General features: G+C 48.3%; 1 protein-coding gene across 6 annotated transcripts in view; it reads left to right on the top strand.

The window, feature by feature from the left end:
- Positions 1 to 27,966, top strand: part of Shank2 (SH3 and multiple ankyrin repeat domains 2) — a 471,427-nt gene that overhangs the window by 138,704 nt on the left and 304,757 nt on the right. For all 6 annotated transcript variants that reach the window (XM_037208746.1, XM_037208750.1, XM_037208747.1 and 3 more), the window contains exon 11: positions 26,238 to 26,304. In XM_037208746.1, the coding sequence (XP_037064641.1) occupies positions 26,238 to 26,304 (67 nt within the window). The remainder of the gene's footprint in view (positions 1 to 26,237; positions 26,305 to 27,966) is intronic.

The following is a 27,966-nucleotide window of genomic DNA, read 5'->3' as shown; positions in this document are numbered from 1 at the left end:
GCCGGAGGAGATGCAGTGCCACGGAGAAGGGCTTGTGGATATCGGTGTTGAAGATTGCTCAGCGTCTCTTTTAGGAGTTCCTTCAGAACATTTGTTATGCTAATTTTGGACTGCCAGGGATGATGCAGGCGTGAAATGGATGGTGTTTTTCATTCTTTTTGTAAAACATTATAAGGGTGATTTTCACTCCAGAAATGTAACAAACATAACGGGGTGGTTGACAAGGGTCCATGAGAAAAAGAGGTGACCTGGGGCTGGGTGTGGCTCAGTGGGCAGACTGTTTGCCTGGCACACCATGGGCTCCATCCCTAGCACAGCAGAAACTGGGTGTGGCATCATAAGCCTGTAATCCCCAAACTGAGGAGGCAGATGTAGGAAGATCAGAAGTTCAAGGCTAGCCTCTGATACACAGAGAGTTTGGGGCCAGCCTTGGCTACTTGAGACCCTATCTCAAACAAAAACAAATGGACATGTGAGTAGCAGGTGAACATTTGGGAGCACACACTCCTGTCATCAACCTGGAGGCAAAGCAAGTTGTGCCTTGCCTTGATAATGGGTCTTTACCATTGAGTTGTGCCTTGCCTTGATAATGGGTCTTTACCATTGAGTTGTGCCTTGCCTTGATAATAGGTCTTTACCATTGAGTTGTGCCTTGCCTTGATAATGGGTCCTTACCATTGAGTCACCTTCTCTTCATTTGAGCAAGAGGGATTCATCCTGCTGACCCACTGACATCACCAGGAGCAGTGGGTAAAGCCAGATGGACCTGTGTCTTTTCAGTTGCCCTTGTCCTGATGTGGCATGGCTGCCCAGGGGGTCCAGGGTACCCTGTGGTGAGGATGGGTGATGCACTCCTGCTTGTTGTCCCAGCTTTATTGAGGTATAATTTGTACACAGTTCTCCCACTCCACTGCTCAGTGGCCTGGATACATCTACAGCACAACCATCATGATGTCAATTAGAGCCAACTGAACTAAAAAAAAAAAAAAAAAAAAAAAAAAACTTAGCCAGGTATTGTAGCAGGGAGATCAGGGCCACTTGATCTAGATCCTTGAGTTGTTCTAGACACTTCACAGAAATGAATCCCACCATTTGTGGCTGTGTTAGCTTCTCTAGGAAATATATATTTACAAAGGAAATTGGTTGGATTGGCACATGGCATAGGTATAGCTAGAGTTTTCCTGCCTTGCCCACAGTCAGGACAAATCTTTGTCACCCGCCAGTCCCACAGCCACTCAGACCCAACCAAGTAAACACAGAGACTTATATTGCTTACAAACTGTATGGCCGTGGCAGGCTTCTTGCTAACTGTTCTTATAGCTTAAATTAATCCATTTCCATAAATCTATACCTTGCCACGTGGCTCGTGGCTTACCGGCATCTTCACATGCTGCTTGTCATGGCAGTGGCTGGCAGTGACTCCTCCCACCTTCCTGTTCTCTCAATTCTCCTCTCTGTTAGTCCCGTCTATACTTCTTGCCTGGCCACTGGCCAATCAGTGTTTTATTTATTGACCAATCAGAGCATTTGACATATAGACCATCCCACAGCAATAGGGGCTGGAAAGGCCAACAGCCGCTGTCTGCATCCTTTAGTCTGTGTTGAAAGGCTGAAGAAGCCAGAGTCTAACATCAGCAGAGGTTGGTGGCTACAACAGCAGCAGCAGCAATAGACACATTCAGGAAAACATGAAACAACAACAACAAAAACCACATGAAGGCAGGCATAGGGCACCTGCCTTTTCTCAGACCTCTTCATGTCAGGTTCCCTGCTGGAAGGTGGTGTTCCAAGTTGAGGGAGGGTGTTCCCACTCAGTTCAACATTTCAGAAACTAGCCTCACAGACATACCCAGAGGTGTGTCTCCTAAGTCATTCTAAATGCAGTCAAGTTGAGATGAAGAGGAGCCATGACAGTGAGGAAAGAGGGCAGAAGCTGGGGTGGTGGTGCAGCCTGCAACCCCAGCCCTTGGGAGGTGGAGGCAGGAAGTCAGCCGCTCACACTAAATTCTCTGCTATACAGTGATGCCAGCGTGGGTTCCAAGGTGGGGGAGAGAGAAGGAAAGAGAAAAGGGGGGAATGAGCTGGTCCGACACCAATGCTTTTGTAATAACGACTGATACCACTTGCTTTAGTCTGCTTAGACTTGCGCAGGAGCAAACATCTTCACATTTCTGGCGGCTTCACCCACTTGGTATCTATGTCTACAGGTTGGCGTGGTTTTCCTGCAGTTTCTTCTCTGCCTCAGGATGCAGATGAGAGGAGACATCACTGTTTTGTAGCTAGAGGCTGCAGAGTGTAGGTGGTAGGCCCTGACATCAGTGGGGAAGACAAGGGACCCTCGGAAACCAAGGATGAGGCCAGGAGTGCCTCATGGTGGCTGGAATTAGGAGATTTCCTCTGAGCCCAGTGTGCCCTGTCACAGAGCAGCTGTGGCTGTGACCTGAGGCACCTGTGCCACAGTGGCCGGCACACAGCAGGTGTGGTGCTGAAATTTCATAGTCAGCTAGCGCCCAGTTGCTTCTGTATTGCAGTGTGACGTTGTTGACTTACTTGGGTTAATAAACACCATCGTCGAGGCACACCTTTGGGCATGTCTGCAGAGTGGGTTCATGCCCAGGTGTCTTTGCACTCTTCTGCGGACACACTCTCTCATCACCACACCAGCATTGTGTGCACCCACTCAGTGAGCATGGACACCGGCTCTTGATGTCACTCTGGGGAAGATGAAAGAGATGATAAGGCCTTGCTCACACCAGTTCCATGGAACTCAAGGCTCCTCCAGCCCTCTGCTCTCCTGTGTCCTGAGCCTCAGGCAGCACCTTTGGAATGGCATCCCTGGGATTCCGTCTTCCTTTCTCGTCTCTAGCGCCGCCGCCGCCGCCGCCACCGCCGCCGCCGCCACCACCACCACCACCCCCCCCCCCCCCCCCCCCCCCCCCCCACTGCCTCATGTTCTGGAGAGATGCAAGAAAGAGGCTCTTGCCACATCATTCCCCTGGAGGGCCTTTCTGGGGGTGAGGTTGCCCTGGCAACCACACTCTGCAGCCCTCCTTTGGTACCTTGTGGGCCCTGGGAGTCTGTTCCTTCCTGAATCAACCTCCACTAGCTGACCTGAAGTGGCCTCCTATCTGTCAGATGAGCTTCTCCTTCTAGACATGGGGAACTCTGCCCTAGTGGGGCACCCTGTGGCCCCAGCTTCTCTCCGTAGATGAAAGGGCCATCACTCACCTGGGTTTCAGGCAGGCTGTCTATAACAGGCCTTCTATTAACTAGAATTCTCTAGAAAAACAGCAAGGTTTAAACTATATCCACATGCATTTATAAGCATGTATAAATTTTTTGACAAAGAACATGGACTCTGCTTTGTAGATTTTGTTTATTGTTCATATATATATATGTGTTTGTAGATTTGTTCACATGCATGCAGCTACACATGGTAGCCAGAAGAGAGCATTGGATCTTCTGGAACTGGAATTACAGATGGTTGTGAGCTACCATGTAGGTGCTGGGAACAGAAATCGGGTCCTCTGTAAGAGCAACCAATGCTGGAGAGCCATCTTCTCAGCCCCTTGACCTGCTTTGAAGGAAATTAAAACAAAAAAGAAAACAACTTTATTCTGAGCTAAATATAAGTGATATGGCCTTGGAACATGGATTTGGGTCACCCTGAATTTCATGTTCCACTGTGGAAGCAGTTAAATGACCTTCATAGCCACAGAACAAGGAAGTTGTGAGTCAATACATCTGACAATTGTCAGTGGATATGTCAGGAGGGGACTTCCTCTGCAACTCAGATGTCCCCTTATGACATCCTGTCTTTTGGGTTGGTGGAAGGATTCTGCTAAGCTTGGTAACATATTTACCTAACAGCCATGAGAACATTGGGTTGGATACAGAGGTCAAAAGTAAATGGCTGTTAAAGAACCTCCACAGCCCAAGGTGATTTTGGTTCTCAGAGGACAGCATTCCATCTCTCCACAGTCCTTGTCCTCCCCCAAGGTCAATAACGCAGGATTTTGCTATAGATATGCAGCTTCTTCAGAGAAGGGCGTGCGTGCGTGCGTGCGTGCGTGCGTGCGTGCATACGTGTGTGTGTGTGTGTGTGTGTGTGTGTGTGTGTGTGTGTGTGTGTGTGTGTGTAGAATTTCAGTGGCCTGTAAACCCCCCCCCCAACACACACACATGAAAGAAGGAAAAGAGAGAGTTGCTACAAAGGAGTTGGCTCCTGTAATTTTGAGTGTTGGGGAGTTCACCTCCTGCAGTCCTAAACTGGAGCCTTAAGAGAGTGTGTGGTGGGACTTCCAGGCTGAGGCCTGGAGAGAAGAGGCCCATCTGGGCTGAAGCTACCAGGCTAAATGGACCCCTTCACTGTTCCCCAGTCATGTTCTGTTCAGGGCCCAGGGATTGGATGCTGCCCCCACCACCACCACTTGGGGAAAGCCATCTGCTTAGAGTTGCATTGAAATGCTAATCTGGTCCAGGATTGTTGAGTATCCATGGATAATCTTGGCATCTCAGTAAAGCTAACAGTGGCAGGCTTGAAAGATCCCCCTGCTCCTGCCAGGGCCTTGGCAGTGCTGATCTCCACATCCACATTATCTGAATGCTGCTGCCCTTTCTTGACCCCTCAGAGAAGGGGCCCTGGTTGCTCCCCCAGGAGACTAGCTCTCTTGGATTCTCTTCCCACCTTGGGCCAGCAGACTCCCTCACCTGTCAGTTGTATCCACCCTCTGGTCAATGCCTTGGCCTCTGAGAACAGGGTCTCCCACACCTCCCAGGGTTCTCAAGTCCACGGCATCAAGCCGAGAAAAGATCCTAAACTGGGTGTGAGAGGAACAGCATCAGTGACATCTCTTAAGTGAGAGTCTCCTCTGGAACGGGAATGCATCTGAAATCTCCATGAATATTCAAAAGCATTCAGAGTTAACTCCGCTCAGGGATTATTTATTTGAACACTGTAGGAAGCGTTATTGTTTATAAAATAGACAGGAGAGAAGCCTTTGTCTCCATGTGTTTCTTTTGAGACTCCTTCTTAGGACTGTGAGTTCTGTTCCTTTAAACACAGAAGACAACAGAGAGTCCTGGGCTCTGCAGGCAGGGAGGGACCAGCCCAGAGATGGTGGAAACTAAGGGTGGCCTGCTGCCTTGGGGACTTCATGAGGACCACCCCCCCACCCCAGTAAGGCTCCCTGGATTCCAGATTTGGAGTTGGTGAATCTGCTTTCTCACCTTGTCTCAAAAACAAAGGCAAAAATATAAAACAAAGCACAATAAAGACTAAAGGGGTGGGAACTCTGAGGAAGGGCGGCCTTGGGCCTACAACCTCTTTTCCTACCAGGCTTTAAGTTTCTGGCTTTAGGGGTTTAGCTTCCTTCTGATGATGGGTGAATGGGGAGGGGCAAGAGATACTAGAGAAGATAGAAGGAACATTCTAGAACAGGATATTCCTTTGTAAATAGCTTGGCTTTCGGGGGACCCCTTTAGCTACCAGGTACCCCATTTGCAAGCATGAAAGCACCTTCCCTACTTTGGGTCAATGATAATAAAAATGCGTATGTTTCTCAGCTCAGAGTCAGCAGAGCAGGACATGCTTGAAACAGAACTCCGGTGACACAGGGCATATTTGGGACCACAGAGGAACCCTGTTGAGGGTTCTGGAAACAACCCAGCAGGTGTAGCCTCCCCCTGCCCCCCCCCCCGGTGGTACAGAACTGCTTAGCTGGACTTTGCACATTTCTTAGCTGGATGGGTGGAGGGAGGCAGTCAGGGGAAGCAGTTAGGGGCCCACTCACCTTGTAGGCTTGAGGGGGACACCGTCTTCCTCAGAATGTTGAGTTTGTGGGAGAGGGCTGAGTTGGACCCCCAGTTCATTGTTAGGGTCCCCTTTGCAAAGACCAAAGCAGACTTTCAATATGGCAATGGCTCATGGGACCCAAAGTCAGAAAGAACGGCACACCATGTCAGAGGCCTGACATCACACCCAGCCTCTGCAGGCCAGAACCTCCAGGGTGAACAAAGTGGCCCCCAGGAATCATGGAAGCCATCCTCTGTCCCTCTCATGTCTGCTTGGAGATGGCTTTGGCTTGGTGGTACTCCACTGCCCATTCCAACCCCCCAGCCCCCAGCAAAGCCACATAATGGAAATATTTCAGACACGGGGCCAGTGATGAGGCCTCCCCCTCTCCCCCTCCCCTCTCCTCGTCTCTCCCCCTCTCCCCCTGGCTGGGAGTGGCCACCCCGGCCTGTTTCTTATGACTACGATAAGGCCTGTCGGAGGTTTGGTGGGACTTCTGTGAAACAGTTGTGGATGGTAACAGCCTCTCTCGACCCTGTCATCTGGTGAGAGCCTTGACCCTGTCATCCTTGGGACAAAAGGGCGTGCGGAAGGAGAGGGCCTCAGAACCCTGGGACTTCACAGCCTCGCATCGGGCCCCATTTCCTAACACATTCTTGGGGATCAAATTTTTGACGTGGCCTTTGGGGACCATGTCGAGACATAGAGATGGTGGCTTGTGTCACACGTTCACAGTGTGTGGTGATTCAGGGTCTGACGTAATCTCCTGATTCTTAGGTCTGTGTAGTCTTTCTGTTTGTATTCGGGTTTTGCTTTTTGTTTTTAATTGTTGTTTTCTGTTGTTGTTTTTTTCCCCCAAAATCTGTTACACTTGTTTTGTTTGTGTGTGTGTGTGTGTGTGTGTGTGTGTGTGTGTGTGTGTAGATCAGAGAACTTGCAGGAGTTGGTTCTCTCCTACCTGTGGGTACCAGGGACCAACCTCAGTCCTCCAGGTTGGCAGCAGCACCTTCACCACTGAGCCATCTTGCTGGTCTCCATTTTCCCTCTTATTGAGACAGAAGCACACTCTGTGACCCGGACTGACATGGGACTCACTATGTAGCTTGTGCTGGCCTCACACTCCCAGCAGTCCTCCTGCCTCAGCCTCCCAGTGCTGGGATTGCAGAGCTGAGCTGCCTCACCCCACTGGAAGTCTCTCTTGTAAACCAGGCGTCTTCCTTGCCTCCCATCATCCGACTCCACACTGGGAAGATACTTCTGACAATAAAGCCGGGGGCTGCTGAGGGCCTCAGTTACATTTCCAGTGGTCTTGTCCGTGGCCAGTCCCCCCGGGCTGTGCATTAGATGAGTGTGATTACAAGTTATTTGGAGTGCATCTGTATTTATATATGCTGTCAGCCACAGGCACACGGAGAGTCCTTTGCTTAATCTTATTTGATTGTTAATGGCTGCTCTGTCTAAGTTTTTAGTTTGGGTTTATCAGTATACGAAATAGTTGCATCATTTTGAAGTTTAAGCTATGAAGCAGAATAGGAACATGAATGCCCAGCTTTCTCCTTCTCCTTTCCTCTCTCTTCTCTTCCTTCCCACAGATGCTTGTTTAATCCCCCTCCCCTGGGCAGTGCTTGCCACACAGGCACAAGGACCAAGCTGGAACTCCAGCCCCACTAGAGAGCCAGGCATGGCAGGGCAGTGCCCGTCTGTTTCTCCAGTGTTGAGGGGCAGAGACAAGGTTGCTAGCCACCTGAGCCAATGGTGAGCTCAGTGAGAGACCCTGCCTCAAAAAAATAATGTGGAGCGTGGTAAATGAAAACACCTCAGTTCTGTCAATCTACACACACACACACACACACACACACACACACACACACACACACACACAATTTTAAAAAGATAAAACACACACCTCTATCATGTATAGGAGTGTTTCAAAACATAACCATAACCACTGTGGTTTAGTGAAGGTCCAGGAGAACACCAGTTACTATGTCACTGGGATTGAAAACCATGCCTCCAAGACAGGGTATGTTTTTGCCTCTTTTTACAGGTGGGGAAACAGGCTCAGAGATGGTAAGTTACATGGCCAAAGCCAGACAGTGAGCAAACTTAAACATGACCAGAAGCTGAGCTTTGTCACAACTGGACCTCTACATACACCACAGTCTCTGTGGCTTTGAAAACTGTTAGTCACGGAGTTTGGGTTAGTAACTCTTGATTAATTGCATTAAAGATATTCATCGGGCTGGAGAGATGGCTCAGCAGTTAAGATTACTGGCTGCTCTTCCAGAGGACCTGAGTTTGATTCGCAGCACCCACATGGTGGCTCACAACCATCTGTAACTCCACTTCCAGGGGATCTGGTGCCCTCTTCTGGCCTCTGCTGGTACCAGACACATATGTGGTACACAGATCAATATTCAAGCAAGACACTCATACACAGTATATAATATATCCACACCAGATGTTCTAGACCCACCTGTAATTCCATTCATCTGACTGAGGAGGAGGGTCACAGTGAGCCCCAGGCCTTGGCTAGACAAACCTGAAGGACATCCCCTTGTGTCTTGTAATCAGTGAAAGAGGAGACTCACATGATGCTTGTACCTGGGCCACCAGCCAGTACTAAGCATGGCTGGTGACTTTGTGGTCCAAGAACCTGATCACCTTTCATATGCTTCTGGTTCCTTCTGTAGGGAAGGCTCACTGTTTTGGGCCTATACCTAAGGTGCTCTGAGGTGACTTGAAATTTCTCTTCGGAGAACTCCCTCCTGGGAGCTGGAGGGCCGCTGCTGTGGTAACTCTGGCAGGAGCCGTGTTTAGTAATTGCTTTGTTCTCTCAGGTCAGGTGCCTCACAGAGTGAAGGCATTTAAAATACAGGCTGGCAGCCTTTGGACATCAGGCGCAGCCTTAACCTTGCATGTATGTCTCTTGGACCAGACTGTGGGCTTTCAGTGTCCACAGGGCCAAGAGGTGACTCGTCCTCTGCTCTCAAAGTGGTCCCAATGCACAGTGCCTCTTTCTGGCCATCTTCACCTCTTCATTGCCATTTAAAGAGTCAAATGATGCACCCCATGATGCACCACGGCCTGGCTGGCCTGCACATTCCAAACCCCATGCACAGTGGGGATGGTGTGTCTCATTATAGAGGGAGATGTCACAGTGCAGGGGCATGCTGGGCTCCATCTTTCCAGAGCTCCAGGAAGTCATCCCCTGGGGAAGCAGTGCAGGCCCCCAGGTCCAGTGAGTGTTTGCTCTCTGTGTGCATGGCAGCACTGCTTTGGGGGAGGGGGGCCTGCTTGCCATTCAGTGACACAGGTGGATAATTCTCACAGCATCCTCGCTGTAGTCAACCAGCCTCCATTAGAGTTCTGGGAATCATTTCTGAAGCTTGCTGTGCTCGCTGCATGAAAGGTGGATGGTGTGTGTGTGTGTGTGTGTGTGTGTGTGTGTGTGTGTGTGTGTGTGTGTGTGTGTGCAAGCGAATGCTGTAGATGCCAGGACTTAGCTGGCTTTGCAGTTTGGAAATGCCACATGCTTTTCTTCTGTGTGACCATGTGACAGGTCAGCAGAGGAGGTGTAGAGGGGCTGTTGGGTCTGGGCTTCCTCCTTGTTCCTGCTAGGCTGTTCTCACACACCCGCCTGACCTCTCCCTGACTCCCAGATTAAACCCAGCATGAAATGTCACAGGGGCTTGGTTATTGGACTTGCTACCACACAAGGAGGCGGCCAACCAAGCTTGTTTATCCCCCTGATTCACAGGAAGGTGTGCCTGTGGGTTTGCAGTGGCTTTGCATAAACCCCTGGGAGAGAGGATTAGCACTTTTGCACACTCCTCTGATCCTTTTCTTTTTTTTTTTTTTTTTTTTTTTTTTTTTTTTTTAGATGCAGAAAAGCTCTTTATTTTGAAAATGTTTCATTTCTTCACAATAGTTTTTATGTGTATATTTTGGACCAGCAGGTTTTTGCTTGGCTGTTTCAGAGTTTTGAATATGCCATCCATTCCTCCCTGATCTAAGTGTCTGCTGAGAGATTTGCTGTTAGTGTAGTGGCAGTTGCCTTAAATGTGGATGGCATTCTTGCTGTAAGAATTTTCTCTCTGGTATACATGCTCAGCAGTTTTGCTATGGCTTGATGGGGTAAGGCTCTGGTCGCATCAACCTGGGTTTGGTGGACCTGTATGTCAACATTGTTTCCAAGATTTAGGGAGGTTTTCAGCCATTGTTTTATTGAATTAATTTTCATATTTTTTTCTTATCTGTGCGTGCGTGCGTGCGTGCGTGCGTGCGTGTGTGTGTGTGTGTGTGTGTGTGTGTGTGTGTGTTTCGAAACAGGTTTTTTTCTGTATAGTTTTTGGTGCCTGTTCTGGATCTCATTCTGTAGACCAGGTTGGCCTCGAACTCACAGAGATCAGCCTGGCTCTGGGTCCCAAGTGCTGGGATTAAAGGCATTCGCCACCACTGCCCGGCCTACCCTTGAAGTTTTAACACTCGTTGATTAATTAAATTATTTATTAATTTAACTTGTGATTAAACCTAGGGCCTTGCACATGCTTAGCAAGAACTTTACATCTCCAGTGCCTACATTTAGTTTTTGATAAATATTTTAGGTGTTTTCAATTGTTTTTTTTTTTATAATGGGCTAGGATTTCTTACTTTATGATTTTCTTTTAATTTGTTTGTTTGTCTTTTTTTTTTTTTTTTTTTCCATCACAGGCAATTTATTTTGTTCTATTCATTCACAGTTCATACAGAAAATACTTGGAAACATTTCCATATAATGTCTGACACAGAAATCATCAAATAGAAGTATACAATGTTGACAGGAGGCAGTACATTTATAATTTATAACCCCAAATGTATTTATAAATTAAAAATGGAAAGATCTACAAATGAAATTATGAAGGTTCACCAAAGTCATTTAATCTGTCAGTTTCTCATTCATTTTTATGTCTTAATAATATTCTATTGTATGAATAAGCCACATTTTATTTCTCTCCAGTATTTGATAGCTATTTGAGTTGTTTTAACTTTTTTACTATTAGCAACACACTGCTGTAAACTTTCATGTACATGTTTCATAGGTGCACATTTTCAGTAGTTTGAGGATTTATTCCTAAGGGTAGAATTGTTGAGTAACAGAGTAACAATGTTTTGCATTTTGACCAACCACCAAACTGTTTTGCCAAAGTGGCACACCATTTTACAATCTCACCAAATCCTTGTTTTTAAGGCTCTGATTTTTGTACAAAAGCATTCAATCATTCTGTCAGACCAAACCAGGAAAAGTAAGCTATAGTTCAGAGCTGTTCTATTCCATTTACTATGCAAAGCCATTCTTGGCGTTTGCAACTCTCAGCCCTTTTGAGTATTCTTGCAATGTTCACCTTTTCCTCCACTACTTTTTTTTCTTCTTTCTTTCTGGTTTATTTCTATCTATTACAAATGTATAAAAAATCCTCCATCAACGCTGCTGTTAGCAGCAAAACTTTAAGAAATATACCTTTGGTTTGCCTCAGAAAAGGAACACATATTGCACTGTAAAGTTTATAAAATTGGCGCAAAACATTGTGATAATGTTACAATACCAGTTTTAAGAGTTCAGTGACTAATGGGGAGCCGATGGGATACATGCAGAACTGTGAAAGCGATCTCACTTAGCCAGCTGTACACGTAGACTGTAAATCTACATTCAGATCATTTCTGAACTAAGACTATCATCTCAGTTTATCTGTTGAGGTCAACCAGGAAACCCTAGCATATACCTTGATTTTTGCAAAAAACAAAATAGGGGGAGGGGTTTCTTCAGCATTTCAGTCCACGAGTAACAGTATCCTAACAGGCAAAGTGTTCTCTCACTGTCAACATAGAATGAATTGCTGCTGGAGGTCAACTTGGGTTTTAATTTGCATTAGCACTTACATGCATAGTAGTCCAAGTTGTTGACTTCATGACTTTAAAAAGTAACTCTAAAAAAGTAAAATGGCCCTTCTTGGAGGACTGAAGAAAGACATCCAGCCACAGTTATAAAAAGTCTCATCAAAACAATATACCCTTTTATGAATTACGCCTCAATTTAAAAAAAAAAGGAGCCCCAAATAAGAAGCAGCTCTGAAAAAGAAAATATAACTTAAGATATTTGAAAAAATACTTGCAGCTTGATCTGCACTGACAATGATTGTCGAAGCCTAGAATTCAACATTTACAAATTCTCATTCACACACACAAAACACACTATTATCACACAACTTGTGTCTTGAGAGAATCTTTTGCTTTTTAAATCTTTGGCCTCCCAGTCAATCCCAAGTTCAACCAACTTTAACTAAAACTTCACTCAGAATTTCACCCACACATTAATGCTTGTCGTATCTTTCATCAACTGTCAAAATCTGAAGCCTGCTCAGAGATCGCCAGGTAAAAGAAAATAAATGAAATACACAGAGGTTATTTCAAAACAGAACATGACCATCATCCAAAAAAAAAAAAAAATGTCACGAATCCCGATTGGGATCATCTTTTGTTTCCCACGTTGGACTATTTCACACTCCGGCATTGGCCAAAGGACACGAGAGCTGGTTCTGGAGCATACAGTTTCTCACACAGATGTCCCCAGAGGAACACCAGAGACAAAGTCACGTGAGGCCTCTCCCGTACAGAGACTGTCTCACAGGGGCAGTGAGGGAGGACACCCACTAGTTTGTGGAGATCCCTGAGAGAGTATGATTCTTAAAATCTGGACTGTACATAATTCACATCAGCCCTGTTCAGGTACTTACTGGAAGAAAGATGCAGCTGTTTGCCAACTCAGCACTCCACTCTAGATCTTTGCTGCCTTAGTCTCCGTCGCGGATTTCCGAGTTCTGGTAGTTACCTGGACCACTGAGGCATTGCCACAAGACTTCTTCTCTTTTGAAACATCCTTTTTCTCTAGATATTAGGATAGCTACACCAGCTTGTTTCTTAGGTCCATTTGCTTGGAAAGCCTTTTCCCAGCCCTTTACTCGGAGGTAGTGTCTATCTTTGAAGTTAAGGTGTGTTTCTTGTATGCAGCAGATGGATGAGTTCTGTTTTCTTATCCATTCTGTTAGCCTATGTCTTTTTATAGGTGAGTTGAGACTATTGATATTGATGGATATTAATGACCAGTGACTGTTAATTCCTGTTATTTTTTGTGGTTGTGTTGTGTTGTCCTTCTGTGGTGTATGTTGGTGTGGGATTATCTATTGCTTGATTTTTCATGGATGTGTTTAGCTTCTTTGGGTTGAATTTTCCCTTCTAGTACTTTCTGTAGGGCTGGGTTCATAGACAGGTATTGATTAAATCTGGTTTTATCTTGGAATATTTTGTTTACTCCGCCTATGGTGATTAAGAGTTTTGCTGGGTATAATAGTCTGGGTTGACATCCGTGGTCTCTTAGTGTCTGCATGAGATTTGTCCATGATCTTCTAGCTTTCATAGTCTCTATTGAGTAGTCTGGTGTTATTCTGATGGGTTTACCTTTATATGTTACTTGGTCTTTTTCCTTTGCGGCTCTTAATATTTTTTCTTTGTTCTGTGTGTTTAGTGTTTTGATTATTATGTGGCGAGGGGACTTTTTTTTTTGGATCCAGCCTATTCGGTGTTCTGTAAGCTTCTTGTATCTTCATAGGTATTTCTTTCTTTAGGTTAGGAAAGTTTTCTTCTATGATTTTGTTGAATATATTTTCTGTGTCTTTGAGTTGGTATTCTTCTCCTTCTTCTATCCCTATTATTCTTAGGTTTGGTCTTTTCATGGTGTCCCAAATTTCCTGGACGTTTTGTGTTACGACTTTTTTGTCTTTAGTGTTTTCTTTGACTGACGAATCTATTTTCTCTATCGTGTCTTCAGTATCAGAGATTCTCTGTTCCATCTCTTGCAATCGGTTGGTTATGCTTGTTTCTGTAGTTCCTGTTCGTTTAGTCAGGATTTCTATTTCCAGCATTCCCTCAGCATGTGTTTTCTTTATTGTCTCAAATTCATTTTTCAGATCTTGGAATGTTTCTTTCATCTGTTTAATTGTTTTTTCTTGGCTTGATTTGATTTCTTCCCATTTTTTGTTCGTTTTTTCTTCCATTTCTTTAAGGGAGTTTTTTATTTCCTCTTTAATGGAGTTTTTCATTTCCTCTTTAAGGGAAGTTTTTATTTCCTCTTTAATGGAGTTTTTCATTTCCTCTTTAAGGAAAATTTTTATTTCCTCTTTAAGGTAGTTTTTCATTTCCTCTTTAAGGAAAGTTTTTATTTCCTCATTGAGGAAATGTTTTATTTCTTCTTTAAGGGCCTCTATCATCTTCTTAAAGTCATTTTTAGGGTTGATTTCTTCTGTTTCTTCTGTCATGGTATGTTTAGGTCTTGCAAGTGTAGAATCACTAGGTTCTGATATTGCCATATAGGTCTTTATGTTATTGCCTGTATTTTTGCGCTGGCGTCTACTCATCTTTTCCTCTGTGTGGTGCAGGTGGTGTCTGTGTCTGAGAGTGCCTCTCTTGTTCTAATTTTTAGTCTTGGTTTAGTAGGGGTTCTTGGTTAAATTGGTGCTATTGGGCTGTTTCTTCAGGGACAGCTGATTTCAGTTGGTGAATTATATACTTATGATTCTGGTGATCTGGTTTAGTGGCTGGGTAGCGCCTTCTTCTGTGTTCCCAGGTCACGTTTTGTTCATTTGTCAACTCCTCAGCTGATCTTGTTTCTTCAGACTTCAAACTGTAGGCATCTGAATCCTCTCCCAGATGGATTTCAGCTGAGCAGGGTAGTCTCACCAACACCTCCAAGTTGTTGGGTTTCACAGGATCAGCAGATGGGCCCTGGGTTGTCCCCAGACAGAGTGCCCAGACTTGCCCTGGTTCCGACCCACGGAGATAGCCTCTTCCCCAGGTGTTGGGGCCAGGGGCATCCCCGCTCCAAGCTGCGTCTGCCCCTCTCCGTCCCCGGGCCTGTCCACCCCAGCGGCCCGCCGCCACAGGCCCACCTGCGTCCACTTGTCTCAACTGCGGGGCCTGTATGTCCCTGTCAGCTTCCGCTGGGTCTGTCTGCCTCTGCGGGCCGCCAACGGGCCTGTGTGTCTCTGCCGGCTGCCACCGCGGGCCTACCAACCTCTGCTTATCACTGCTGCCGGGCCCATCCACCTCTGCAGGCTGCCACTGGGCCTGTATATCTCTGCCGGCTGCCACCGGTCCTGTATGTCTCTGCCGGTTGCCGCTGGGCCTGTATGTCCCTGTCGGCTGCTGCCACCGGGCCCTTCCACCTCCGCAGGTTGCCGACCTGCGTCAGCCTGTCTCTGCCGTGTGGCCCGTCCACCTCTGTGGGCTGCCGCCGGGCCTGAATGTCTCTGTCGGCCGCCACCCCTGGGCCTGTCCACCTCTGTCTGCTTATCTCTGCCGCAGGGCCTGTCCACCTCTGTGGGCCTCCGCTGGGCCTGAATGTCTCTGCCAGCTGCCGCTGGGCCTGAATGTCCCCGTCGGCCGCCGCCGGGCCCGTCCACCTCCGCGGGCCGGCGCCGCAGGCCTACCTGCGTCTGCTTGTCTCCGCCATCTTGAATGGGGGCCCCTCTGATCCTTTTCTGCAGGACTTTATAGCTGAGTCTGGCCTAGGACCTGATTGGTGAGCACAGTGTGGATGGGAAAGAACATGGAAGACCATGCAAACACATGCCTGATGGGCCCAGGGTTGCATTCCCAAATCAGAGGAGGTAGGAGAATGCAGAAAATGAGTGTCAAATGGCCAATCAGTTTTAAAGTGTGACCTTGACCACAGTTTTAAAGTATAACCGAACCACATATCTTTATTTGCTGGGCTTATTCAGGCTTGGAGGGGCTCACCTCCTTTGTCACACCCAGAGGACTGTCCACTGTCCACTCATCCAGCCTGCTTAGAAGGCAGAGGTGGGTGCTCTCCTGGGGCTCAGCAGGTTTCCTGTGCTCTGCTTTGAGGCCTGTTGCCTGTGATTCTTTCCTGGACTGTGTTCCCACACCCTCCTGCCTGTAATTGAGGACGGCCGGAGGTGTGATGTTAGACGGGCCTCGTGTCATCCCCAGGTCTGCTGGGTCCAGTTTGAGTAGTGGATGGGTGCAAGGCCTGTCCTGGTGTAGCTCCGACCCCTCCCAGCAGCTTGCAGGCACTCACACTGAAACTGCTGCATACATGCCTTGATGGCTATTCTCGGATTATTGTCCCTCATTATCTGTCCACAGATGGCACCGTGAATCATAACCGAAGGAATTAAAATGTGAGGTGCCAGTACGTAGTTGCTAAGGGATTGGGAGGGGTACATACAGTCTGCTGACATACACCCGCAGATCTGGGAACGGCTGGTCTGTGCGCTGGAGATGAGAGTCTCAGCCGCAGTTAAGTGTCCCCAGGAGACCAAGCACTGGGTTTTAAAGCAGCCTTCAGCATTTGGATCAGCCCATCAGGTCTCATGGATGGGCTTTTCAAGTGGGCAGATAGTACCCAGGAAGTGCCATGGAAAGCTGGTAGCTGAGACCAGGAGGTGTCTCTAGACCCTGACATAGACTCCTGAAAGTCTTTAAAAACAACAACAACAAAACCCTACCAAAATGTAGTTCTTATGTAGTTATTTCCGGGTAGGGCATCTTGGAAGTGAGAGGCATACTGCTTAGGAGGTGCCTGCAGCTGTCAGTCACTAAGCTGAGGTCTTTCCCTACACCCAAGCCTCCTGTGCTTGCTTTCAAGGCAGGTGCAGTACCAAACGGCTTAGCTGTAGAAAGTCCCTGGCTGCTTTCTTCTGCTCTCCATCAAGGCTCCGGGAAGGGAGGTGGCTGTGGGTGGGTGCGTGGCGTCCCTTAGTCCCTGCACAGGAAGCTGTGACTAAACATTCTCCTGGCAGGAGACAGGTTGTGTCTAAGAGACCAGGGAGCCTGGGAGGATTGGCCTCAAAATGCTTGGCTTCCCGGCCACACAGCTGGGCTGACTCCAGCCCTAGGGCAGCAACAGGTGTGGAATGAAGACCCCTAGAGATGTTGCAGAGCCACTGTGTGAGGCTGGGGTCTGTGTCCTGTTCCCAGCAACCCCTAACCTAAACCCCAACCTTGTAGTGTCCCGTGCCTGTTCTACAGTGTCAATGGCTCCATCAAAACGTAATTAGGAGTGCTAACTGCCCATGTGACTGCAGAGGACATTTGCTGGTGCCCAGGGCTTGCCTTCTTGCAGTATGGTGCATGTTGCCTAAGCAGTTACACAACAGTTGGAACAGAGTAGTGTCCCTAGATGGAAATTAAGGGACATAGAACCAAATGGAAGAGGGACTTGAACTGTGAACACAGCTGAGCTGTGGTCAGGCTTTTAACCAAAATGGCTTGATGCATGTGGCCAGTGGTCAATACCAGGTATGCACTGGCCTGGTTTTGTGTCAACTTGACCCAAGATAGAGTCATCAGAGGAAGGAGCCTCAGTTGAGGAAATGCCTCCATGGAATCCAGCTGTAAGGCATTTTCTCATTTAGTGGTCAATGGGGGAGGGTCCAGCCCATGGTGGGTGGTGCCATCCCTAGGCTGCTGGTCCTGGGTTCTATAAGAAGGTGGACTGAGCAAGCCAGAGGAAGCAAGTCAGTAAGCAGCACCCCTCCATGGCCTCTGCATTGGCTCCTGCCTCCAGGATCCTGCCCTGTTTGAGTTCCTGTTCTGACTTCCTTTGGTGATGAACTGCAATGCTGAAGTATAAGCTGAATAAACCCTTCCCTCCCCGGTGATATCAGCGGTCCCTACCCATGGGTGAAAGAACTCAGGTGGCTGCTCTTGGGATTGTTCTAGCAAAGTAAACACCTTTTGATTTAACAAAAAAATCTTTTTAGGTGTCAAAATTAAATTCTCAGTTATTTAATTGTGTGGTGTTTACATCACATACAGTCCATGTGTTTTAGGGTAGGTGGGCCCTGGGGATCCAAGTGTCTTCAGAGCAGACCAACTCACAGCCACAGAAGAAAGGAGGAAAGGGGTGGGTACAGCTATTTTCCCTAAGGAAGTAGTGTTGAATGGGACCTGCATGCTCAGGGTGCTTCAGATCACCTCTAGCTGACCTATGATACATGTTAGTGTGTAAATGATAGGGAAATTGAGTGTTTAGGGAAGGTGCCTATGCGTGCTCATCCACAGATACATTTTCTTCTGAATTTTATTTTTGTTTATTGATGTGTAGTATGTGTGTGTGTGTGCACGTGTTTATGGGTTTGGGTATGTGGTCAGGGTCTGGCTCTTAGTTCCCTAAGATGGCCCATCAGAGTAACCATCATAGCCCAGGGTGGGCTCCATCTCCTCAGTCCTGTCACAGTTGTCCCAGAGCGCACAGGACCTCTAGGTCATAAACACGAATTTTCAAGTCCCAGGACATTGTTGCATAGACCCTACAGGCCTTAGCCTAGAGATGGGCAAAGACTCCTGTGGAGTTTGTCTGAGGTAGTCAGCAGTCTCTGAGTTTCCTGGTCCAGGTGCCACTCAACCTCCTCACCAAGTAGCTCATGTTTAAACATCCTCACCCAGCTCCCAGCTCTTTGTATATCAGCTGTGTCCCGAGTGGCTGTCGGCGTCCGCAACGGAGGCTGCTGTGTCCATCAGGAGGACAAGAGATGAGATGTGGCTGCCTTCAGCTTCCCTCTTCCTCTCTACAGGAGCTTTTCCTCAGTCATGAGAAGGGAGGCAGGGACCTCAAAGCCATCGCTGGCAGCGGTACATTCTCCTAAGCTGGAGCAGGGTGGAGTACACAGTGGCTTTCCTCTGTGTTCTGGCTATGGGTCTAGGAGGAGGCTGCTGAGTGAGCAGTGAGGAGGGGAGCCATGGTGGCCTAACTTGAGCAAGCTCAGATCCACAGTGCAAAGTGAATGCCTTTTCCTACACAGTAGGGAGCCAGTGACCTCAGGCTGCTCACTGCCCTCCAGCAGTAGATCCAGAGAATAAGGAGGCAAGGCCCAGGGTGATATTTTCCATTCTTTACATCTTTGTTGCTGCAAAAAATACTTTGTTTCCCCTCTCAAGCCATGGCCAGGCTTGTTAGCTGTGTTTTGTGGAGCTCTGCATTCTCTCCTACTGGACACGTGGGGCAGGAGGGACATTACCCAAGAGACTTACTGGCCTATGAACCACACACATTAAACTCTTGTAGCTATTGGAGGCTGAAGTCCAAAGACAGAGTATGGCTTTGATAAGCACACTTCTCAAGGGCAGTCCCAATAGACACATTAGTCTGGCACAAAGCAAGTTCATAGTGACCCCAGTGAGGAAACAGGCAGGTACCCTGTTGTGGGCTGGAGTGGCAGCTAACACATCTGTAGGGCTCTGAGAGGATAGCTCCAGCTGCTGCACTGTCTCCACCCCTGCCTGGCAACACACCTGGCTCCTGTGCATTTAGCAAGGCCTCCTGCACAGGACCCACACAAGCTTCAGGCACTGTCCATGGTGCCCTGATTCCACCCACTGCCTCGTCCTTGAGTCTTTGGTTCTAGGGCTGATGGGGTATGCTGTACCAGTGACATCAAGATGAGCCGGACCTTATTGCCTCTCAAACACTAAACTCTTCTAATGGGGTGGGCACAGGACCCAGAAGGTGAAGGGATTCCTTGAAACCATAACAATGAGAAAATGGAAGTAAGCATCAGTCATGAGGGAGAGAGCTGGGACTTTCAAGGGCTGCTTCTGGAGGCCGTCTATCTCCTTGGGTAAAGCACTGATGTGCTGCTCTGGGGATATAAGGAGGTCTCGGGGCTTGGCAGGGTGCAGGGCTTGGGGAGGACCTGCCTGTGGTGTTTCTCTGAGCTCTATGGAACAGGCTGGGATGTCTACACGCTACTCGTGACAGCATTGCCCTCCTCCCCAGGCGTGGTCTCAACCTCACCCACGAGGCTGAGTGTAGTCTTCTTCCTGTGAGCCCGACTCCTCGTAGGGTGTGATTGGCAGGTTACAGATCCTGAAGCTGTGCTTCAAAGAGCGTGAGACAAAATTAATGTTAAGTGTAAGCGTTTGAGGCGCCACAGGGAAGACGGTTGTCAGTTTCTGAGGTATGAAAACAGATGACACATCTCTTCCTCCCCGAAGCTAGTGGATCCAGTGACATGGAAGCTGTGCCTTCTCGGGTGATTCATTTCCTGGATGCTCTGCTGGCCAGGTGGCTCCATGGACAGGAGCCAGATAAACACCTTTTCCTGCCTCAGGGGGTCCTGCTGGAGGAGGGGGTGTCCCTGCTCACTGAGTGTCCTGAGTCCTCAGGGTTCCCAGAGCCTCTGCATACAGAGGGTAGAGCCCCCTGGGCTCTGGGGTTGGGCCTGATCTACCCTGGCTCTCCATGAAGGAGTTCCGCTGACAGTCTCTCGGGAGGTGCCTGGAGTATCCTCAAAGGGTCCCCACCTACTGTGGACATCACAGGGGCCTCCTGCCAGGAAAAGACAAGATAGAGAGGGCTGATGACTGGGAGTGAGCAACAGCCTGCTGCTCTTACAGCCTGTCTTGTTAAATATGTGGGCAGTTGAATGTATTAGCACATCCTTTGCCCTGCCCGTTAGGAGAGGATCTAGCCCTGACTAGAGGTTAGAGCCAATACCTTGGCTTTGGTGCCGTCTTAGTTTCTCTGTTGCTGTGATAAAAACATGATAAAAAAAAAAAAAAAAAAAAAAAACAGCTTGGAGAGGAAGAGTTTATTTGGCTCACAGGTTAGCATACAGGACATTGAGGCAAGAGCTCAAGGCAGGAACCTGGAGGCAGGAACTGAAGCAGAGGCCATGGAAGAATTCTGCTTACAGACTTGCTCCCCATAGCTTCCTCAGCCCACTTTCTTATATAATTCAGGACCACCTACCCAGGGGTGGCATCACCCACCACGGGCTGGGCCCTCCCACATCAGTCATTAGTCAAGAAACTGAACCACCACAGCTTGTCCACAGGCCAATCTGATGGAGGCATTACCTTGGTTGAGGTTCCTCTTCTCAGATGACTCTAGCGTGTGCCAAGCTGACAAAAACTAACAGGCACAGGCGCTCTGTGATAGACAAGAGGTCACCTGCTCCCACTGTCTTCTCCCTCTTCTGCTCAGCAGCTCAAAACGGTGTGTGGAACAAGTGCCTATGACATCTGTGCCTTGTCTGAGCTATTCTCACTGACAGACATGGCGGAGACCTTCTTTCACACCTAGCCCTACAGCCGCAGTGGGCTGTGGAGCTCTGTCCCTGGCTTTCCTCCCTCTTCAGACATCTTTGGGAAGCATGGGCAGGCCGTGATGGAGGGGGTTGGGTGGCCGCTGCTTCCTAGAGGTTCCCCAGAGAGAAACGTGCAAGCAATTCATAAATATTTACATCAACTTCATTTGCATAGCAGACATAATTACTTCACACAGAACCTCGTGGAGGCCTCAGCCTTGGTAGCTGAGGGGGCAGCATCTCCTCTGTCCCTGTAATCCCATGAGTCCTTTAGGTGGCGACATTCCAGCCATGTTCCGGCTGTTCCTTCCTGCAGGATGAATGGACTTCTCGTTCTGCCCACCAGGACAGGCTGCGAAGCTGCCACACCTCCCGTTCTGGCCTTTTTTTCTGCCTGGTGGTCCCATCGTGTCCTTTGCATGTCACTGTGAGCAGTGGGAAGGGCTCCTTCACTGCCATGCCCAGAAACTTCCTCAGCCTGCTACTTGGTTCCGTCACCTTCCAGGTCCACTTTTCACGGAGTGCCAGAATTCATTTCCAGTCAGCTGTGAGCTACTTTAGAGTGGGGATGGGCTTCCCAAGCTCCCCTAGGGGGTGCCCTCCTCTCCAGCTGAGAGCACGCCTCCGTTGGCATCTTCATGAGTTCGGATTCACTGTTCAAAGCAATGGGTTTCGCTGTGGTGTTCTTACACATACACATGTTATGTCTTTGGTCTTCTTCACCCCATTCCTCGACCTTGTTCCCTGAGTCACTTTCCCCTCCTCTTCCCAAACACTCCCACTTTCAGGCCAAGTGTGTATCTATACATAGACATGCTAAGCCTGTTTCTAAACATATATCTATATACACACATGTTTAAAGTATATGTAATACATAGTATACATATTGAATATGTGTTTATTTAGTATATTGTCTAGGTTCTACAGATAAGAGAAAATGAATCCCCTTAAAATTCATATTTCCAGTACATACTGCAATTTTACAATACTTCCAATTTTACAACCTTTGCAGTCCATAACAGTTTCAAAGCCATCTACATCCCATTCCCAATCCTAACATCTGTGTTCACTGGAGTTCTTGATGGGCAGAACCAACAAGAAAAACGTGCATGTGTGTGCACACACAGGTGCACACACCACACACACACACACACACACACACACACACACACACACACACGGAAAATGTCAATGAAATGTCTTTTCTGAGTTAGGGTCTCACTGCATAGTCCTGGCTGACCTTGAACTCACAGAGATCCACTTGTCTCTGCCTCCTTCCTGAGTGCTGGGGGTAAAAGCGTGCGTGACCACACCTGGCTTGTTCTGTCTGTTCTATCAAAAGGTCAGACAAAACAAAACTCCACTTAAAATAATCTAAAGAAACCACTTGGAAGAAACTCAAATTTCCCCAGGGTCAGCACTTCTTGAAATCAAAATACATGCCCAAGGTTACAGTCTCTGCTCAAAATTGCATTCTGCTCATCAGCTGTCCTGCTTTAAGTCAGCCAGTCCTGTAAAGAATGACAGGTGGAGCTCTAACCACCCAGTGTGGGACAGAAGACCAATTTGCATTAGGAATAAAATCCCAGGGGGCCCTTGCTTAAGAATAGCCTTCTGCAGAAGTAGAACTTTCCGCCTTGCTGAAATACTGTGTAGTCATTTTCTTGAGACCTGTCTTAGAGTTGCTGTTGCCGTGATGAAACACCATGACCAAAGCAACTTGGGGAGGAAAAGGTTTATTTGGCTTACACTTCCATATCACTGTTCATCATCAAAGGAAGTCAGGACAGCAACTCAAGCAGGCTGGGAACCCGGAGGCAGGAGCTGATTCAGAGGCCATGGAGGGGTGCTATTTACTGGCTTGCTTTCCATGGCTTGCTCAGCCTTCTTTCTTATAGAACCCAGGACCACCAGCCCAGGGGTGGCACTACTTACAATGGGCAGGGCCCTCCCCATCAATCACTAATTTAAAAAGTGCCTACAGCCAAGTCTTATGGAGACATTTTCTTAATTGAGGATCCCTCCTCTTTGGTGACTTTAGCTTGTGTCAAGTTGACATAAAACTATCCAGCATATTCCTAGACCCATTTCTTACACCCAGGCATATACATCTAGCATGCAAGTGAGTCTTCAAACTACAGAGAGATTCATTTGTACACAGAGATGGGGGAGAGAAGGAAGAAGGGAAGGGGGAGGGAAGGAGGGAGGGAGGGAGGGAGGGAGGGAGGGAGAGAGAGAGAGAGAGAGAGAGAGAGAGAGAGAGAGAGAGAGAGAGACTTGTACAGGCTCAGCTTCCAGTTTTACAGCTTTGAAATGGCGTGAATGCAACAGGCATTCAGTACCAAGTGTCCTTTGAATTTGGGGATTTGATCTCTTTTTGGGTCTGTGACATGAGCTTACAGCTGGGCAGCAGCTTGAGCTCAGCTCCCATGCAGCCACAGGATCCCAAGGGTGAGCCTTGGCACTGCACTGTGCTGCATGGCTGAGCAGATTAAACATACTCAGTTCCCTTCTGACCCACCATGTTTTCAGCTTGTGGTGGCTCCTCTTAAGTCAGCAGGCATCTTTAGGGCATGTGTAAAACAAACCTTTCTATGGAGCTGGTCATGTGATTATGAGGTGGGCAAGTGAAAAATCTGTAAAGAAGAGGTCAATGCTGCAGCCTTGATGATTACTTCTTCCCAGGGAAACCCTGTCCACAGGGCCCCCGCATGTTGCTACCTGACGTCAGTTCAGGGTAGGTGTGTATGACTCAGCGCAGGTGTGCTGAACCTGCATCTCATGGTTCTGTTGTGGGTGTACTTATATGGGCTCTGTCCCAGAGGCTCCAGAGCAGTATAGGCATTGGCTAAGGGGTCTCTGGCTTGGGCCTATTTGGGGATCCAGGACCATCCACTGGATACGTGCTGTCACCTGCCTGGATGCTCCTGAATGTCAGCTGGCAGGCAGCAGGATTACAGAGCTATGCTGGGATGGTTTTTAGTCAGGCTCACTCTCTTTCCTCTCCCTTCCTTTCTTCACTCCCTCTATCTGTTTCTATCACAGCGTATACATAGCCTAGGCTGGCCTCAAACTCACTAAGTAGCCAAGGATGACCTTGAACTTCAGATCCTCCCACCTCCACCTCCTGGGCACTGGAATGATAGCCTGTTCTACCACGTCTGCTTTAGAAGGGGCTTGAGGTGGGGCTCAGGGAATCGCACGTGCTAGGCAGGCTCTCTATCACTGAGCTGCATCCCTAGCACTCAGGCTGTGTGCATGTCTGGGGTGAAACATCTTGTGCTCCAGGAGCATTAAGAGCATTTAGAGGATGTCTTAGTAGGTTTCTATTGATGTGAGGAGACACCATGACCATGGCAACTCTTTTTTTTTTTTTTTTTTTTTTTTTTGGTTTTTCGAGACAGAGTTTCTCTGTGTAGCTTTGCGCCTTTCCTGGAACTCGCTTTGTAGACCAGGCTGGCCTCGAACTCACAGAGATCCACCTGCCTCTGCCTCCCGAGTGCTGGGATTAAAGGCGTGCGCCACCACCGCCCGGCGACAACTCTTATAAAGGAAACATTTAATGGAAGTGGATCACTTACAGTTTCAGAGGTTCAGTCCATTATCATGGTGGGGAGCATGGCAGCGTGCAGGCAGATGTGGTGCTGGAGCTGAGAATCCTTACATCTTGACTCGGGCAACAGGAAGTTGACTGTCTGTCATACTGAAGGAACCTTGAGCAAAAAAAGACCTCAAAGCCTGCCCCCCCCAGTGACACACTTCCTCCAACAAGGTCACACCTCCTACTAGTGCCCCGCCCTTTGGGGGCCATTTTCTTTCAAACCACCACAGAGGCCTCACTTTCTCCTCAGTTTGGAGGACTTGGGTCTAATCAGAAAGATGGGGCTATTAGTAGCTTTCATCGTTGCTGTTACAGTCTACCCGACAAAAGCAGTGTAAGGAGGCGAGGCTGGGTTTTGGCTCACAGGTTCAGGATGCAGCCCATCATGACGGGGAGGGCATGAGGCAGCTGGTCCCATTGCATCTGCAGTCAGGAAACACGGTGCTAGTGCTCAGTTCACTTTCTCTTGTTCAGCCAGGGATCCCAGCCTATGGGATGCTGCTGCCACATTCAGGGTGGGTCTTCCCACCTCAGTTAACCCAGTCTAGAAACTCCCTGGGACATGCCCAGAGGCTTGTCTCCATGGTGTTTCTAGATTCTCCCTGTCAGGTTGACAATCATAATTAACTCTCACAAAAGAACTCCGGGGTGTGGGTGAGGTAGCATCCCAGCCTCCTGAGTATATAGGACACAGTCCATAGTGGGGAGTTCACAGACTGAGCCCCTGGTGAACACCCTCCCCACCCCCACCACTGCTGCAGATAGTCCCCATGCCTCTAGACAGACAGTTGCCCACATGCAAAGGCTTCAGTGGAACAAAAACTTCATGATGAAGCTGCTGAGTATTGGTGGGCAAGCATCCCTTGGCTTGGGCCTTTGTGATGGTTAGCTCTACTTGTCAACTTGACACAATCTAGAATCACCTGGGAAGAGAGGGATAATCTAGATCAGATTGACCTGTGGGTATTCTCTTGATTGTTAACTGATGTGGGAAGTCCTAGACTACTGTGGGCAGCACCATTCCCTACTCAGGGAGTCCTGAATAGTGTAAGAGCCAAGAAGTTGAGCTCAGTAGAAGCAAGCAAGTGTCCATGCATTTATTCTCCCCCCTGCTCCTGATTGTGGATTGATGCTCTAAGTTCCTGTCTCAGTTTCCCCTCAGTAAGAGGCTGTGGAGAAAATATAAACAAGATGTATCATCTTTTCTATCAAATAATCAAATAAGACAAAACTACATTTAAAAAAGTGTCAAGAAGCCACTTGGCAGAAATTCAAATTCTGCCATGGTTAGCATTTCTTGACATCAAAATGTATGCTCAAGGTTTATTTCTCCCTAGAAACTGCGCTCCTATTAGCCAGTCAGGCAAGTACAAATGTGAGGCTGAGCTCTGGCCACTTGGTGAGGCACGGGATCCCTTTACATTAGGAATGAACATCCACTGGGACCCTGCTGCTGGCTTGCTTCAGTAGGGGCAGCTTTTGCCCAGCTGAAGTACTTTGGCTTGTGTGGTCATTTTCTTGAGACCCATTTCTTACAACTGTAGCCCAGACTTGTAAGCCAAATAAACTCTTTCTTCTCTAAGTGTCCGTCACAGCAATAGACACGGAATGAGGACAGCTTTTGATGACATAAGCACATAGAAACCCATGGCTGTGCAGCTGACATTGAATTCTGTGATTTTTCACTCTGCAGGTGGCAATAATAGCGGGGAACTTTGAACTCGCAGAGTACATCAAGAACCACAAGGAAACAGACATTGGTGAGTAGGCTGGGTGAGAAACCACAGCCATTGCCATCTGAGATCCTCCTGGGGCTGCTGCAGAGCCAGCTCTCTGCAAAACTTACCAGAGGCACCGGCACCCGCATGCTTTGGGTGTCCTCCCCTGATAGTGGGGAGGGTTGTGAAGACCTCGACGAGTACCACTCTCCGTCCGCTCTCCTGACAGTGCCTGCTACAGGGACATCTAAAGTGTCTAGGGCCTCAGAGGCAGGGATGTTTGAGTTCTGCTGGGGATTGGTCTAGGGTTCCCACCTGATTCAAATCTCTTGATTTTCCCCAAGATTGATTTAAAATGTATGCCTGTCATTGTACATTTCTGCAGATGGTGAGAGTCTAGTGACATCAGCAGGTGGTACTGATCCTGGGGGAGATGGTGCATGTGGGGGAGGACTGGGGGTGTCTCTATATCCTTCTCTCAAGTTTGCCGTGAGCCCCAAACTGCTTTAAAAACCAGTCTTTTTGAAAATCTACAAAAACAAGACAGAGACTCTGTCTGGGTACCAAGCAGGAGACACGAAGCGGGGGGTGCAGGTCGGAGATACATGGGGGAGCTGGCTTAGATGTGCTTATTGGAAGTTACACAGACTCATGTGTAGCTGACGGGTGGTGACTAAGGGGAGAGAAATGTGAGGTCCTCTCTCCCACCCTCCCATCACCTCTACTTGGTGTCCCCCTCCCCTTTCTAGTACCCCTTGTGCCAACCAGGAGGGCCATCTCTGGGGCTGCTCCCTCCTCTCACCGCCCTGCCATGGGCTGGGCCCAGTCTTGCACAGTGGATGAGCCAGCTGGCCTGCGTCCTCCAGCGCTGGGCTTCCACAGGACCTGCAGCGGGGAGCAGTCCCACTGGACCAGCAGTGGTGAGCCCTCGAAGGTGGAGTTGTCCCATGGAGGGGCTCTGGGATGGGGTCCTTGGGGCCTTGAGAGGAAGCAGATGGCATCTGCGTCTCGCTGCCTGTGCCCTCAACCTGCTTTGGGGGTCAGGGATGAGCGACACTGTGTCTTGCTTTCACGTCTTCACCATGTTGAATGTGTGTCTCACATCGAATGTGGCCGGGACCGGCCTTGCACTGGGGAGGTGGATCCTGATGTGTAGCCAGGCAACCGTCTCCCCGCTCTGAGCATCAGCATTGTCAGAAGAGGGATATGTGTGGAGCTCAAACCAAGCGGAGTCCCAGGTTCACAAGCCGTTCTCTATGCTCGCCTGCCTCAGCCTCGTACCAGCAGCAAACAAGTTGCTAGTGCCTCACCTGATAGAGATATCTTGTCCTGATCACATGTATACGTCTTCATCTAGGGTAGTGGTTCTCAACCCGTGGGGGGTCACATATCAGATATCTTGCATATCAGATATGTACAATACAGTTCTCAGCAGTAGCAAAGTTACAGTTATGAAATAGCAACAAAATAATTTTATGGTTGGGGGTCACCCCACACTGTATTTAGAGGTTGCAGCATTAGGAAGGTTGAGAACCACTGACATACGGTGCCAAGTGAGTTCTCACCTGCAGAAACAGCTGCCCCGTCCACAGATCCTAGATTAATATTCAACTTCTTCTTAGAGTTTACCATTTCTGAGGGAAATGGCTTCCCTTTGAGAGATGGCAGGCCTGGGAACTTCTTCCCAGAATGTCCCATGAGACC

The sequence above is a fragment of the Peromyscus leucopus genome, chromosome 1 (assembly GCF_004664715.2).
Source record: "Peromyscus leucopus breed LL Stock chromosome 1, UCI_PerLeu_2.1, whole genome shotgun sequence".
NCBI classification, from domain to species: Eukaryota; Metazoa; Chordata; class Mammalia; order Rodentia; family Cricetidae; genus Peromyscus; species Peromyscus leucopus.
This window is presented reverse-complemented; position numbering and strand designations above follow the sequence as displayed.